This window comes from Equus asinus, chromosome 13 (genome assembly GCF_041296235.1).
Source record: "Equus asinus isolate D_3611 breed Donkey chromosome 13, EquAss-T2T_v2, whole genome shotgun sequence".
In the NCBI taxonomy this organism is placed as follows: Eukaryota; Metazoa; Chordata; class Mammalia; order Perissodactyla; family Equidae; genus Equus; species Equus asinus.
Genome location: NC_091802.1, coordinates 9,641,985 through 9,654,885, shown reverse-complemented (window position 1 = coordinate 9,654,885; position 12,901 = coordinate 9,641,985). Strand labels below are relative to the sequence as shown.

The following is a 12,901-nucleotide window of genomic DNA, read 5'->3' as shown; positions in this document are numbered from 1 at the left end:
ACCCTGAGCCAAACACGAAATCAACCTGGAGCCTGGGAAGCTGCCTTTTAACAGGTATCCTGGGTGAGTCTGATGCTCAATGAACTCAGAAGAGACTGATTTGCAATTTTAGAGGGAGCAATTGAGAGAAAACATCACTTCTGAAATCAAAACTGGAAACATAAAATTTTAATAAGCACAATTTATAAAAAGATTGTTTAGCTGTATAGCTACTTATTAAAGAAAAGGCTCCTAGCCCCTAGCCCAAATCCTTCAAAAAGACTATTTTAAGAGAGATTCGATCTTGTCTCTGCAGCCTCCAGGCAGGACGACCCCCACACTTAGCTCCCCACAGCCTCCGCCACTCTTCAAGTTCAACCCAGGACTCCTCCCCACTCAGGAGGCTTCTGGAACACCTGACTCTTACCTTCCACAGTCGGGAGCAAATGTTACTTGCCAATGTTAACGGGTGGTCGTCAGACACTTGATTTAGCAGCCAGATCAGACAGTTTTAAGGTCCCCCCAATTCTTCCACGTCTTCTCACACTCCAAACCCAGAAGCAATAGGAGCTCTAAAGAAAGGCATATCCATGAGGCCCCACACCCCCACGCCCAGATCTATATATAACATCTCTGAAGTTGTCAGCCTAACAAGCCACTTTCTGGCAGACCCGTTGCCATGGCAATGACTGCTAATGAGCCCAGTTCCGTGATTGGCACTGCTTGAAGGCTCCTCCACAAAGAACTCTCCAGCAAGTTCTCCCTTCCCCAACCACACAGCTGGCCTGGACCTCCAGAAGCAGCCAGCGCATGGCTGGGTGTGTCTGGGAGGCCTCGGTCCCTGGGAACCCATTCATTACTAGTAAGCCCTGAGAAGTCCCAGACCCAGCAGCCAGGAGTAGCCTCCAGGAGTGTCTCTCCACTGTCACTCAACATGGGTCAACCAATTAGTGACAGGGGCTGCAAGGGAGCCACCAAGAAGACCAAGACCCAGCTGGGCTGGAGACTGGAGAGTCACGTCCACTCCACACCTGTCTGCTGGACACCCGTTTAAGGTGGACAGACTCCTACACAGAGCTGGGAACAGCTACCCAAGGAAAGATCATCTCCTCTGACTACAGGTTAAGATACAAAGCAGGAAGCAGGGCCCCACCCCCGACAGTGATGCTGCCAACTCAGGGTCTATGTCTACAATATTGGGCACCTTTCCTCTGTCTCACAGGTGACAGTACTGTTCTCCCCAGTTCTGGCAGCTTTTCTATCCATTCAAAGGGAGTGACTCACAGAAAGTAGCTGGGGAGGAAGGAGGAGACCCATGGCAATGGCACAGTGCATTCTGGGAAGTGTAGTTCCCCACAGTTTTATAGGCTGGTGGGGTGAGGATGGAGCCTGGCAGCATCCTCATGTTCTTCGAAGGGCGAGAGATTTGGAGCCCTGGCCAGAGGGAGGAGGAGGAGGAAGAGAAGCCACACAAGAGAGAAACAGACCATAAGATTCAGAGAGGCAGAGCCATGTCTATCTTGCTCCTAGCTTTAGTCTCAGCACAGTACCCAGAACATTGAGGCACAGTATCTAGAAGCCTCAGGAGAAGAACAAACTTCTAATCATGACCTCATATGGTATCTAGAAGAAAAATCCCAGGAAACCATTTAGCAACCTCAACAGAGGGCAGGAAGATACAGCACATCTTAAGGAGATGACAAACTAAGGCAAAAAAGGCAAGTTGGTTTGCAAAAGAAAACAAAATGATACAAAAAAGGACAGGAAATGATCGAAATTGAAGGGAAATTTAAAAGGTAGTAACAGAAGTAATGTCCACATGGGAGAATACAGAATTAATATTGCCAAAAGAAAAACATTAGTTTTGTACAAAACAAATTTAAGAATGTTTTTCCTGGAACGCAAAGGAAATGGGAAAAAATGAAAACAGGGAAAGAAGAGCAAGCCAAGATATGGATGTTAGGTGTTCCTGAAGAAGAGACTAGAATAAAAACTGTAACAGAAAATAGACTATAAACAAAGGTTGATGGGGGGGGCGGGCGGGGGTGTCCCTGAGCTGGAAGAAGACATTTACGTGCAGCAAGGAAGGGTCAGCACTGCTCGAGGCAAAGATTTTAAAAGCCCACCAGGCAGAGGCAGCCTAACAACATATCGACACAGCAAAGATGAGGATGAAGTCCTATCTCCGTGTCAGTGGGAGGAGGGTGTCGCCAACAAAGGAGCAGGAATGAAGCTGGTCTCAGGCTTCTCTGTAACCGCATTTCAAAAGACACCTCTGGATTGTTATATGGAAAATGCTGAGACTTTCGTCTGGGGCCAAGCTGTCTTTCACCAGTACAGATGATCGAAATACATTTCTCTACAGACAAGGGTTCAGGAAATATACCACTTGTGTGCCCTGCTTGAAAAGAGTGCTTGAAGATGTGCTCCAACTCCCTGAAAGATTAAGACAAATAAAGGAAGATGGAAGAAGTCACGGTAAAAAGGACCAGAGCTGAACACTGAAAGCAGCATAAAAAAAATGTGTAAATAATCATCATAAACCTGGTTATAGAACATGTGTGTGTGTGTCACTATTCTGAATACATAGTGTGAAAAAAATGAAATAATAACCTAGACCACAAATTCCAGGTCACGCTAGAAAAGATGGAGAGGTAGGAGAAAATAAAGCGAGGACACTGAAAGAAAGCAGGGACCTGCTCTTCCTTCCCACCCCAGAAAAGAAACACCGCCCGTCTTCCTCTCCTCCCTCCCGCCGAAGCTATCAGGTACCTGCCCAGCTTGCTCCCATCCTCTGGCACCTAGCATCCGCTCTCCTCTCTTCCCTGGAGAAGGGACAGGTTTCCAGCTGGAGGGAACACAACACAAGGGAAGGGTCCCCAGAGACCACAGACTCTTGCTCGGATCCAGGCACTGTGAGTGTGACCTCTAGCCCTCTTTCAGTGGCCCCACGTGCAATCAGCTCCCACAGGGAGTCCAGAGCCCTGGAATCTATTAAGGTGGACAGGGTGGGACCAAAGCACTTTTGAGGGAAAACTCAGGAGGAACCCAGGGCTTCCTGAAGACCGCATTTGTACCACCTGCTTGCCTTTGGAAGTCCTCAAAGCATTCCAGAAGCCAAAGACAGCAGTGTGGCTCAGTTTGTCTGCTTCCCTTGAGCCACTCTGGTTGGAAAGGGGTTCCAGCACACGAGGGTCCCCTCCAGCTCTTACCAAGAAGCCAAAGAGTGCCACGAGGGAGGCCTTTCTTCCTTCCCCTTCTCCATTTGCAGAATTTCTCAGTAAATGTGACCAACCCATCAGAGGTTCTGCCAGAACCCTCCATGTGTATACTCAAACCCCTCTTATTAGAAATCACCTGGTTAGCAGGGCCACCTCTCTGAGTCCATTAGAGGAACTTTCCAAACCAGGCTTTAATCACTTAAACGCAAATATCCCCAGGACTCTTCCAAACCTGGTACAACCCAAGTCCTCAGGCCTCAGTGCTCGGGGTGGATAAGGCCACAGTCACAGCAATAATCTACATCTCACTGGCCTGAATTCCTGACTCCCTCATGCCAGACCTCCACCCCCATGAGAAGACCCCCTGGATGATATCCACGAGTGCCCAGAGGATGACTCGCTCAGGCTCCCCAGCTCTAGTCCCCATGGAGCATGTACCATACTCTTCCTCACATGCATCAGCTACCCTCCCCGACAACCCCATCTCATGTCATCACTGTCCTCTGTCCATGAAGCTGCCAGAGGAAGCCTCACACCGTGGCTGTCACTGGTGCCCACGACAAGAGGTGGACATCAGTGCCATGGGAGTTTTCTCCCAGCACCTGCGAAGCTGCCAGCCATGGGCCTGGAGGCTGAACCACTTTGAGCATTCCAGATGCATCTAGCTCCTAGAAGACTCAGCGAGGGTCCTGCACCAGGAACACCCATCTGCAAGCCCCCCAGCACCTCCCTGAGGGCCAGTCAACTCACTGGGCCTGTTTCTCAGGACTGGGCAGGGGGAGGACACAGAACAATAAACCCTATTTTCTGACCCAAAAAAGGAACGGAGTGATCTGGCTAACCAGGAATTTTGATTAACACAATTACAATGTAGTCTCTGCAAGGACACAGGAAGTTAACCCTCACAGGAAAACTCCCTAAGCTGGAACAAACATGGGGTCTCCAGAGGGGCAAGGATAGACGAAAAAGTTTACAGACGATAGTGCAAATTGCAAGGATAAGTTGGACGGCTCCTCCTAGGTCAGAAGCCATTTCACAGCCTTGAAGAGTCTGGGGGTCAGGCAGTAGAGGGTAAGAAGGAATGGATCGCGTAGGAAGTGCCTTCTACTGGGGCCTTGCACACATTCCTGCAGGAGCCGTTACTTCACCAAGACTGGACGAAGAGATTTTTATCATTGTTCCACCTGCCGTACCGATGTAAGACAGAAGGGCCCGTTAATAGACTCCAAAGGAGACAATGCAAGAAATGAGGAACTCTGGATGTCAGCTCACTTCTCGTACCTGAGACGGCTGGTGCTTTTGCTGGCGGCATCTGCCCAGGGGCACCACACAGCATGACGGGCATCTGAGAGAGGCCCACTGCAGCATCTCTCGGGAGAATCTCCACATTGACCAATCACCACAATTGTGCCGCCAAATAGCACAGTCGCTCCTGCCACTTACAGAGGTTTAGAGCCAGTGCCCAAAAGCCTTAGGGCCACATTTAGGGCCACCTGGGGAAGGGGGTTCCCACAGGTGCTCCGGAAATACAGAGAACAGCTCCAGGAGTGATGGGAAGATGTGGCTGCTTCCTCACCTTGGAGCCTGGAGAACCCCAGGAAAAGCCCATAGGTTTTCTCCCATTTCTAAGGTATGTCTGGTCCTCCTGTTTCAAGGCTATAAAAGGCAAGGCAGCCTGTTCCAGCTTCTGGCTTCCGAGCAGGAAAACCTGATTCTGCTCACCCGCTTGTGATTAACAGAGACATTTTATTCAAACTCTCAACTTCCGAAGACGGGCTGTTGAGGAACGTTGGCTCCTTTCCTCCTACCCCCTCCCTGGCAGATAAAAATAGCGTGGGCCACTGTGACGTCCCACCTCCACCTTGGGACTACAGAAGCCTCGGCACATGGGCCTGGGCAGAAAGAGACTGTGTTTCCAGGCAACAAGCTGTAATTTACGCAGTTCCCTCTGCCTCTCTGGCCCTCTCTTTCCTCATGTGTAAAACCAAGGGCAGCCAGCCCTCAAACACTGGGGTTCTACGGCCCGAGGCACGTCTTTCGTAACAGAGCTCAAAACCACCACGATGGAAACTTCAAGGCCTTTAAATGACCAGCGCGAGCTTGCAAAAGCAGCAGCCACATAAACAGGAGATGACAGAGACTTTCCGACCAGGAGGATACATGTTGACGAAACATTACTTTTTTTCCTGCACGTTTCTCCCAAACTCTTTTGGGCTCTAAGGAGGACGAGGTCTCGAACTCTTTTGGCCTAAATAGCCGTTCATTGACTCAGCCAAATCCAGCTCGGAACTGGTGGAGAGGAAATGCCGACTCAGACACCAGTAGAAAGGGAAGTGATTTAACACAAATTGGAAATCATTAAATTTAAGCCCAAACCGAGATACTAAATTGTGGGCATGACCTCACACCTGTCTGGGGAGGCGGAACCCTTAATTCTCCTCCCCTTGCCGCCGCCAGTCACTGTGCTGGCTTTAGGGCTGAAAGGTCCCACCTGTCAGAGGAAGGAGCTGGGCTAGAGATCAGCACTTCCTAGAGTGCTAGAGGATCCCCAAATGCATCCTAGATTCTTGACACTAGCTTCTATCTATAACGATATCAACTATCCTGCCCTAGAGGATGCTTTCGAAGAACTTTTTGAGGATCGCTCACCAGCAACACTCTCCCTGGGGAGCTCCCAGAAGGGTGAGGACTCTTCCAGATGACTCCTGTCAAGTGTCCCTTTTCAAGGGAGAAAGCCTGGGAACAACAGAGAGACTCCTGCCAACACTTTGTATGGGGGCGTGGGGGTATACTCCTAAGGCCCCCTCCCCAGCCTTTCTTCAGTATTAAGGTGCAAAATCCCCAAATGCCTTTGCCAGAAACAATGGCATCTTTCTAAAGTTGGTACACCTCTGAAGAAACTCCTGTAACCAAATTCACCCAGCATTCTGTTCCATCCCAAACGGATTTAAGAAGTTCAGAAGTGAGGAAGGGAGTTGAAAGTTGCCAGCTCCGGCAGGCATAGGCTCGGTACCTCACGCAGGGCATCCGCCCGCCAGAAGGAAGCTTCGAGGGCAAGTGACACAGCTGCTGCCACAGATGCTCCGAGGCAAAAGCAGGCTTCCTCCGGGAGCTGGTGCTGTTTTAAAGAAAGGCCGACTGGAGCTCATTAGGGCACACGGGCAGGCATCTCTGACGGCCTGCCTGTGCCTGGAATCCAGCTGGTTCAGCTTTGTGGTCGCTCATTGCCGGCCCACGGGCACCAAACGCAAACCAGGGCAGCAAGTCCCCTGGCCACGGAGACTCCTTCCAGGCACTCCACATGCTAACGGCCGTGCTCCAGGTGCTGCCAATCAAAGACCTCTGACTTCGGGAGCTGGCTCCATTGAGGCCTAATTGGTTCTGAACCAGGAGCACCGGAGGGAGATTAAGCTAATAAGGGCTAGGACAGTTTCCACGTGTCAGTAAGGGGGGCAATTCCACTCAACCCAATTCAGCTGCCATTTTTGGAGCCTCTGCTACTGGTGCATATAAAACTAGACAAATGGTGACAGCCAAGGACATTACTATAGAGGTTTGGGACCAAGCACCATTCTGCAGCACCGTGCAAAGAACACAGGACATGAACAGGGAGGCGGGGTGCCAGGCCTGAAGCTGCCGCCGCCATGCCGTGAGATCTTGAGCAACTGGCTTCATCTCCGCTGGCAGGCCGCAATTTCGTCATCTCAAAAACACGGAAGTTGGACCAGATGGTCTCCGAGGGTTTTTTCTTTTTTTAAATATATAAAATACATAGATATGTAAATATATATATCCTAATACTCAGTGATTCTGGATGTTAGTATTAGGAGATCAGTTTTAAGGACGTGCCATTTTTGTAGGAGGAAAAAGTCACATTCAAGTGTAGACAGATTCAGAGGCATCAGACTGTCCCTGGAATGTGGCCCAGGCCCCTAACACCTGGGATTCTCCCTCACTACCTCGGAGCTCTGTGCTTCCACCTCCCACCACGGTGAGCTCGTCCCTCCGAAGGGCCGGTGTCCGCCCCTTCCCTGCCATGCCCAGAGCCACGTGCAGCTGGCTTCTATTTGCCTAGCAACCAGATTTCTGCCCTGGCATCCTGGGCTTCCCTGTATCTGAAGTTGGGATTCACCCGGCGTCCAAGGCAGGCTCCAGCAGGGTTGTTCTGGGCCTGCTAGCAGGGAGTGCTTCTGTTCACCACTCACACCGCACCCCAAACACACAGTCCCCCTTCAGCTTGGGCACACCCGCCGATGGCCTGCACCCCACTTGCCTCAGGCTCTGCCAAGAGCGTTCCTTGGGCTCTTCCCCACTCACTGCCAGAATGTTCATCTTCTTTGCTAATCCCTTCTGCCCCGTAAACCTCCTGCCCCAGGTCCACAGCCAGGGCCAGACGCACCAGAACCCCCAGCACTGTGCAGTCAGGTCCTGGGCAGCTTAACTCTGTCCGAACTTGATTGATTGGCCTGGGTTCTTTACAGCAGTCATTTTCCAGGTGTGGCCCCTGAACCAGCAGCACGGGGGGCCTCTGGGAGCTGCTTAGAAGTGTGGAGTCCCAGGGCCCGCCCTAGAGCCAGGCTCTGCATTTTAAAGGTCCCCGGGCACCCTAACCTTTGAGGAGCCGTGCTGTGAACTTTCCTGGGAGGGCCACTGGCCGGCGAGATGGATGATGCTCCTAGAAAACAAGCATGTCTCTCCCCTCCTGGCACAGGTCAGGCCTCTATCAGAAGCTACATGAAAATCGGAGATGCTGACTGATCCAGCCAGCAGGAGAGAGCGTCCTGGAGGAAGGTTCTGTGCAGAGACAGACCAGCCTTTCCATAGAAACTGGACCTCTTTCAGCTGTTCAGAGCCTCAAGATAGCGGTCACTAGAGTCTTGGTTGGTGAGAGGTCCCTCTTTCCAAAGGCAGGAAGGCTCGTGAAATAAGGCTATTCTACTCCTAAGTCTCAAGACAGCGTTCACCATTTTACTGCAGCCCTGCAACCACCACCATCAAACTTGACAGAAGCATCCAGCCCAGCGTGGAATTAGTGCAGACACCGGGTTTCCTGGGCAGAGACTCAACTACCTTCCGGGGAGCGAGGTCCCCCAGCGGGCTTTCACCCTACAGTGTCCCAGCTAGAACCGGGCCATGGGGTAGAAGGCAGGTGGGTAGGTAGGTCGAAGCCAAGCTTGATATCTGGGAGAAGTCGAGTGGGAGAGGCAAGATGTGGACGCCAATCCCCACAATGGAAATCCATGTCACCAGTCTGCTTCTCCGTCACACGCCTTCAACTAAACTGCTCCCCGGGTAACCAGGGAGCCAAGACTCCCTTTCCTTCTACAAACATCTCTTTTTAAATCTGTCTCCTCCTCCCCTCCTGATGTCTCAGGCAACGTCTTCTCTCCTCCCCTGCTCCTGCCTTGGGCTCATGGAAGATGCCCTGAGCACACAGGGTCCTCAGACCTTGTAAGCTCAACAGTTAGAGCCCATGACCCAGGGGGTTCCCAGAACTGCTTTTTAAAACGTTGAAGTCATTTTAGAAACAGGCAGAAAAAGCTGAGCACACATCTGCAGGTGAGCAGAATCAGTTCTTACCATCAGCGAAGAGCTACTCTTCTTTGGGGGCTGCTAACTCAGAGGAGAGTCTCGGGTCCTGACAAGTCCCCAGACTCAGGGCCAGGCCCCTGCCAGCTTCCTCTCCATGGCACCCTCGGTGAGAAATGAGGTTGAGACAAGCAGCTAACCCAGGGTCAGTGTTCTGGGCTCCCCAGAGGATGTTCCTGTGGCTTTTCTCATTGCTGCTCTTTCACAAAGAACCCACTGCATTGCACAGTTCCTTCCAAATCTGCTCCCGCTCTTGTGAGGAAATCAACAACGCATTCTGGGCTTTCCAGATACAAAGTTTCTGGGGGCTTTCTTTTTTGCACTCTCTCCCTTTTTCCCCTTTCTCAGCTAAAAAAAGTTGGCTGAGGTCACGACATACAATGGCCAAGACTGTGTCGCTGACCAGATGCCTCCCACCCCCCGGCCTGTGGACAAGAGCTCCTTTGTCCACCGTATTTTAGGCGGGACTCCCTGGGCCTGCCCAAGCCCTCCTGGGGAATGTTCCGCCAACTTCTTCCCAACCCTAAGTAACGGCTCTGGCCCTGGCCCCAGCTGTGTGAACCCAAGGCCAGATAAAAACCAACATAAAAAGAACAGAGAATGCTCCCCCAAAGAACCATTGGGTTGACCCGCCCACGGATGGAAAGCTGCTGCCCCCAGAGGGGCAAGCCGAGGGTCCCCTGCCCTCATGCTGCGCTCACCACCTCCAAACCTAGACAGACAGCAGGCAAAAGAAGGCGCAATGCTGTGCATCTCAGGTGAAAAGGATCACACAGCTGTTAGGTGCAAGCAAAGAGAGGATTAGGCCCTGAGGGCAATGCTGCATCCGCCAATGACGTGAGTGCAGGAAGGGACTGGATCCTTGGTGAATATATCCCATCGCTCTGTTCAGAAAGCTTTCTGGAGCAGCTGAAGGTTGAGCACTTAAAATGTCACCCATTTCTGTGCTTTTGCTGTCACATGCAAACCTTTGGGATTTTAGGAACTGATTCTTTACGTCGAAGTAAATATGGTTTTCCGGAGGGAGGTGATGATACTGAGGTCCCGAGGCCTGGTGGTTTCCTATAAAATGTCCCTTCTTCTCTCAAACGCATGGATGAACTGCTGACTTATGAAGGGGTTTCAATGCCAGCTGGTTGGTGGGGCTAAAATATCAGCCCTATCATCTAGGGACAGAGTCGGATCAGGGCGTGCCCTTGTTGGGTCCCTGAGTACTCACTGTGACACCGAGGGCAAGGCCTCTCGGCTTCAGTTTCTTCAAGCGAAAAATGGAGACGGTCACAGTGTCTTTCTTGAAAGGTTGTTGTGAGGATTAAAGGGGGCAGGGGCGGATCTACGTAAACACAACACAGTGCGAGGGTGATGTCAGCAGTATTGTTGCTGTTACTGCCAGCAGTGGCTGGAAGAGCAGGAGCTGTAGCTTCCCTGGACGCAAAAAGAGTTTAGATTCAACAGCAACAAAAAACCGACAATCCAATTAAAAAATGGGTGAAGGAGAGTTCTCCAAAGACAACATAGAAATGGCCAAGAAGCACATGAAGAGATGCTCCTCATCACTAATCACTAGGGAAATGCAAATTAAAACCACAATGAGATATCACCTTGCAACCATTAGGAGAGAAAAGAACAAGCATTGGTGAGAGGCAGAAAAAGTAGAACCCTTGTGCATCGCTGGGAGGAATGTAAAATGGTGCAGCCACTGTGAAAAACAGTATGGCAATTCCTCAAAAAATTCAACATAGAATTACCGTACGATCCAGCAATTCCACCTGTGGGTATTTACCCAAGAGAACCAAAAGCAGGGACTCCAACAATATTTGTGCACCCATGCTCACAGCAGCATTATTCACAATAGCCAAAAGGTGGAAACCCGTGTCCATTGACGGATGGATGAATAAACAAAATGTGGTGCATACAAACAATGGAATATTACTCAGCCTTAGAAAGGAAGGAAATTTTGACACACGCAATATGGATGAAACTTGAGGACATTACGCTAACTGAAATAAGCCAGTCAGGAAAGGATAAACACCGTGTGATTTCACTCATCTGAGGTCCCTAGAAGAGGTCAAATTCACAGAGACAGAAAGTAGGAGGGTGGCTGCCAGGGGCCGGGGGGAGGGAGGAATGGAGAGTTAGTGATTAATGGGGACAGAGTTTCAGTTTTGCAAGGTGAAAATGTTCTGCAGGTCGATGGTGGTAATGGTTGCACAACAATGTGAATGTACCTAATGCCATGGAACTGTGCACTTAGAAATGGTTAAAATGGTGGATTTTATGTTATGTATATTTTGCCACGATAAAATTCAAAAGTCTGGGACCCACAGAGATAGTTTAGATCAAAGAACCAGTGTGACACATAAGCCACCTCATGAGACACACAGGGGCAGACTCTCCAAGGAAGGTAAACCATGCCCAGCCTCTGGTGAGGGTGACAAGAAAGCCAACTAGAAGACAAGGCTGGGACATCCATAGCAGTGCTCACTGTGGTCCCTTCTGTGTTCAATCTCGGGGAAACTGAGGCAGCACAGCCAGCATCCTTATGTCAACCATGGGCTTCTCTGCTTAGGGGTGTGCATGCTCAGGGGCCCCTGGAGGGCAGATGAAAACATGCCTCTCCCTGGACACATCCACTCCCTGCTTTCTGTGTCCATGTTCCACCTTTCTAGTCTCTTCCCTTCCACCTCCAGCGGCAGAGCTCACCTCTTCCTCCTCAGTGCCATCGGTGTCGCTGCCCGGGGGAATCCACCTCCCCTCTCCGATTGTTGGGCTCCACTCGGCTGCAGGAGTGACAACAAGATCTCGTATTGGGCGCTCACTCTGGGCCAACCACTGTTCTAAGTGCTTCGCATGTCTTATGTCACGCAACTCATCCAACGAATCAACAAGGAAGTTTCTATTAGTGTCCCATATTAATAGAGGAGAAAACAGAGCCTCTTGGGATGGATCAGCAAGGGTGGGTAGGAGGAATAAGCTAAGGGGATGATGCTCTGTGGCCGGTATGAGCACAGGCCCAGTAAAAAGCAGTGTGGGAGGGCGTGAGGATCACTTCCGTCAGTTTAAAGTGCATAGAAGGTGAAAGAAGTAGTGGCTACGATGGAGTCAGACCCTGGGAGGCCGTGACAGCACGAAGGCTAAGGAATTCAGACTCCCTTCTATAAGCAAGAAGAAACCACTGACAAGCTTTGGAGCAGGGGAGAAACCACCACCAGCATTGAGCTTTGGAGAAATTATTGCAACGCCAGAGTATAAAAAACTATCCAATGTTGGGGAGAGACTAGAGGCAGGGAGGGAACTGGTTATGGGATTCCCCTCTCCCTTCTCTCTCTCTCTCCCCATCTGAAAACAAGAGAAATGCAGTGCTTTAATCTACATTTGTAAAATGGTCCCAAACCACCCAAGAAAGTGAGCATCGTATCCAGAGGTGAGGAGTCCTCCAGTGGCTGCTGAGTTATTTGCATCTTCTCTGGGGTGTGGGAGGGGAGGCCTGGTGGCGAATTCACACCCTGACCTGTGAGGTCAGCGAGGCCACTGGATTACAGAGATAGGAAGCAAGGGGCTTCGCTGCTCCTGGAAACGGGCTCCCACCCACGAGAAGAGAAAAGCAAAACTTCATTTGCACCTGGACAGCCAAGACGCTCACCTTCAGTGCTTTGGATTTTGCGGAATTAAAATGGCCATAGAAGCTTTCACAGCCCATAACATCTTGGTTTTATAACAGCAAAGAGGGGAGGGCTTTAAGGCTGTTCTGCCTTGACCCCACTCCGACACTGCATCTCACAGATGAGCAGATGCACAGACAACAATGCACCCATGAGCTGCGCAGGACCACCCAGCCTGCAGAGGCTTTATTCTTTAGGATTCACCAAAGTTAATATCTCAGGGTGTGTAAGAGTCGTGAATACATTCTAATGGGTTTACTGTTTGGGGTTATCCTAGCGTCTCCACCCAGAAGTCACTTTAGTTTTGCTTATTGATAGTCCTCTATCCTTAGAGTTGGCTGTGAAAAGCACAGATTGTTCTCTCCTTTCTGGTCTCCGCAAACACACAGCTTTCTACACAGGGAGCCACCTGGACAAACGAGAGACAGTAGAAAAACCCGTGATCAAAAG

At 50.6% G+C, this 12,901-nt stretch overlaps 1 protein-coding gene across 17 annotated transcripts in view; it reads right to left on the bottom strand.

The window, feature by feature from the left end:
- Nucleotides 1-12,901, bottom strand: part of GAS7 (growth arrest specific 7) — a 218,138-nt gene that overhangs the window by 91,671 nt on the left and 113,566 nt on the right. The window contains exon 1 of one of the 17 annotated variants that reach the window (XM_070482331.1): nucleotides 8,781-9,015. The exons of 12 other annotated variants lie outside the window; for them this stretch is intronic. In XM_070482331.1, coding sequence (XP_070338432.1) covers nucleotides 8,781-8,783 — 3 coding nt within the window. In that variant the 5' untranslated portion in view covers nucleotides 8,784-9,015. Of the gene's footprint in view, nucleotides 1-406; nucleotides 561-8,780; nucleotides 9,016-12,901 lie in introns of those variants that run through there. 4 more of the 17 variants (XM_044744451.2, XM_014864145.3, XM_044744448.2 and 1 more) reach the window with 4 other exon arrangements.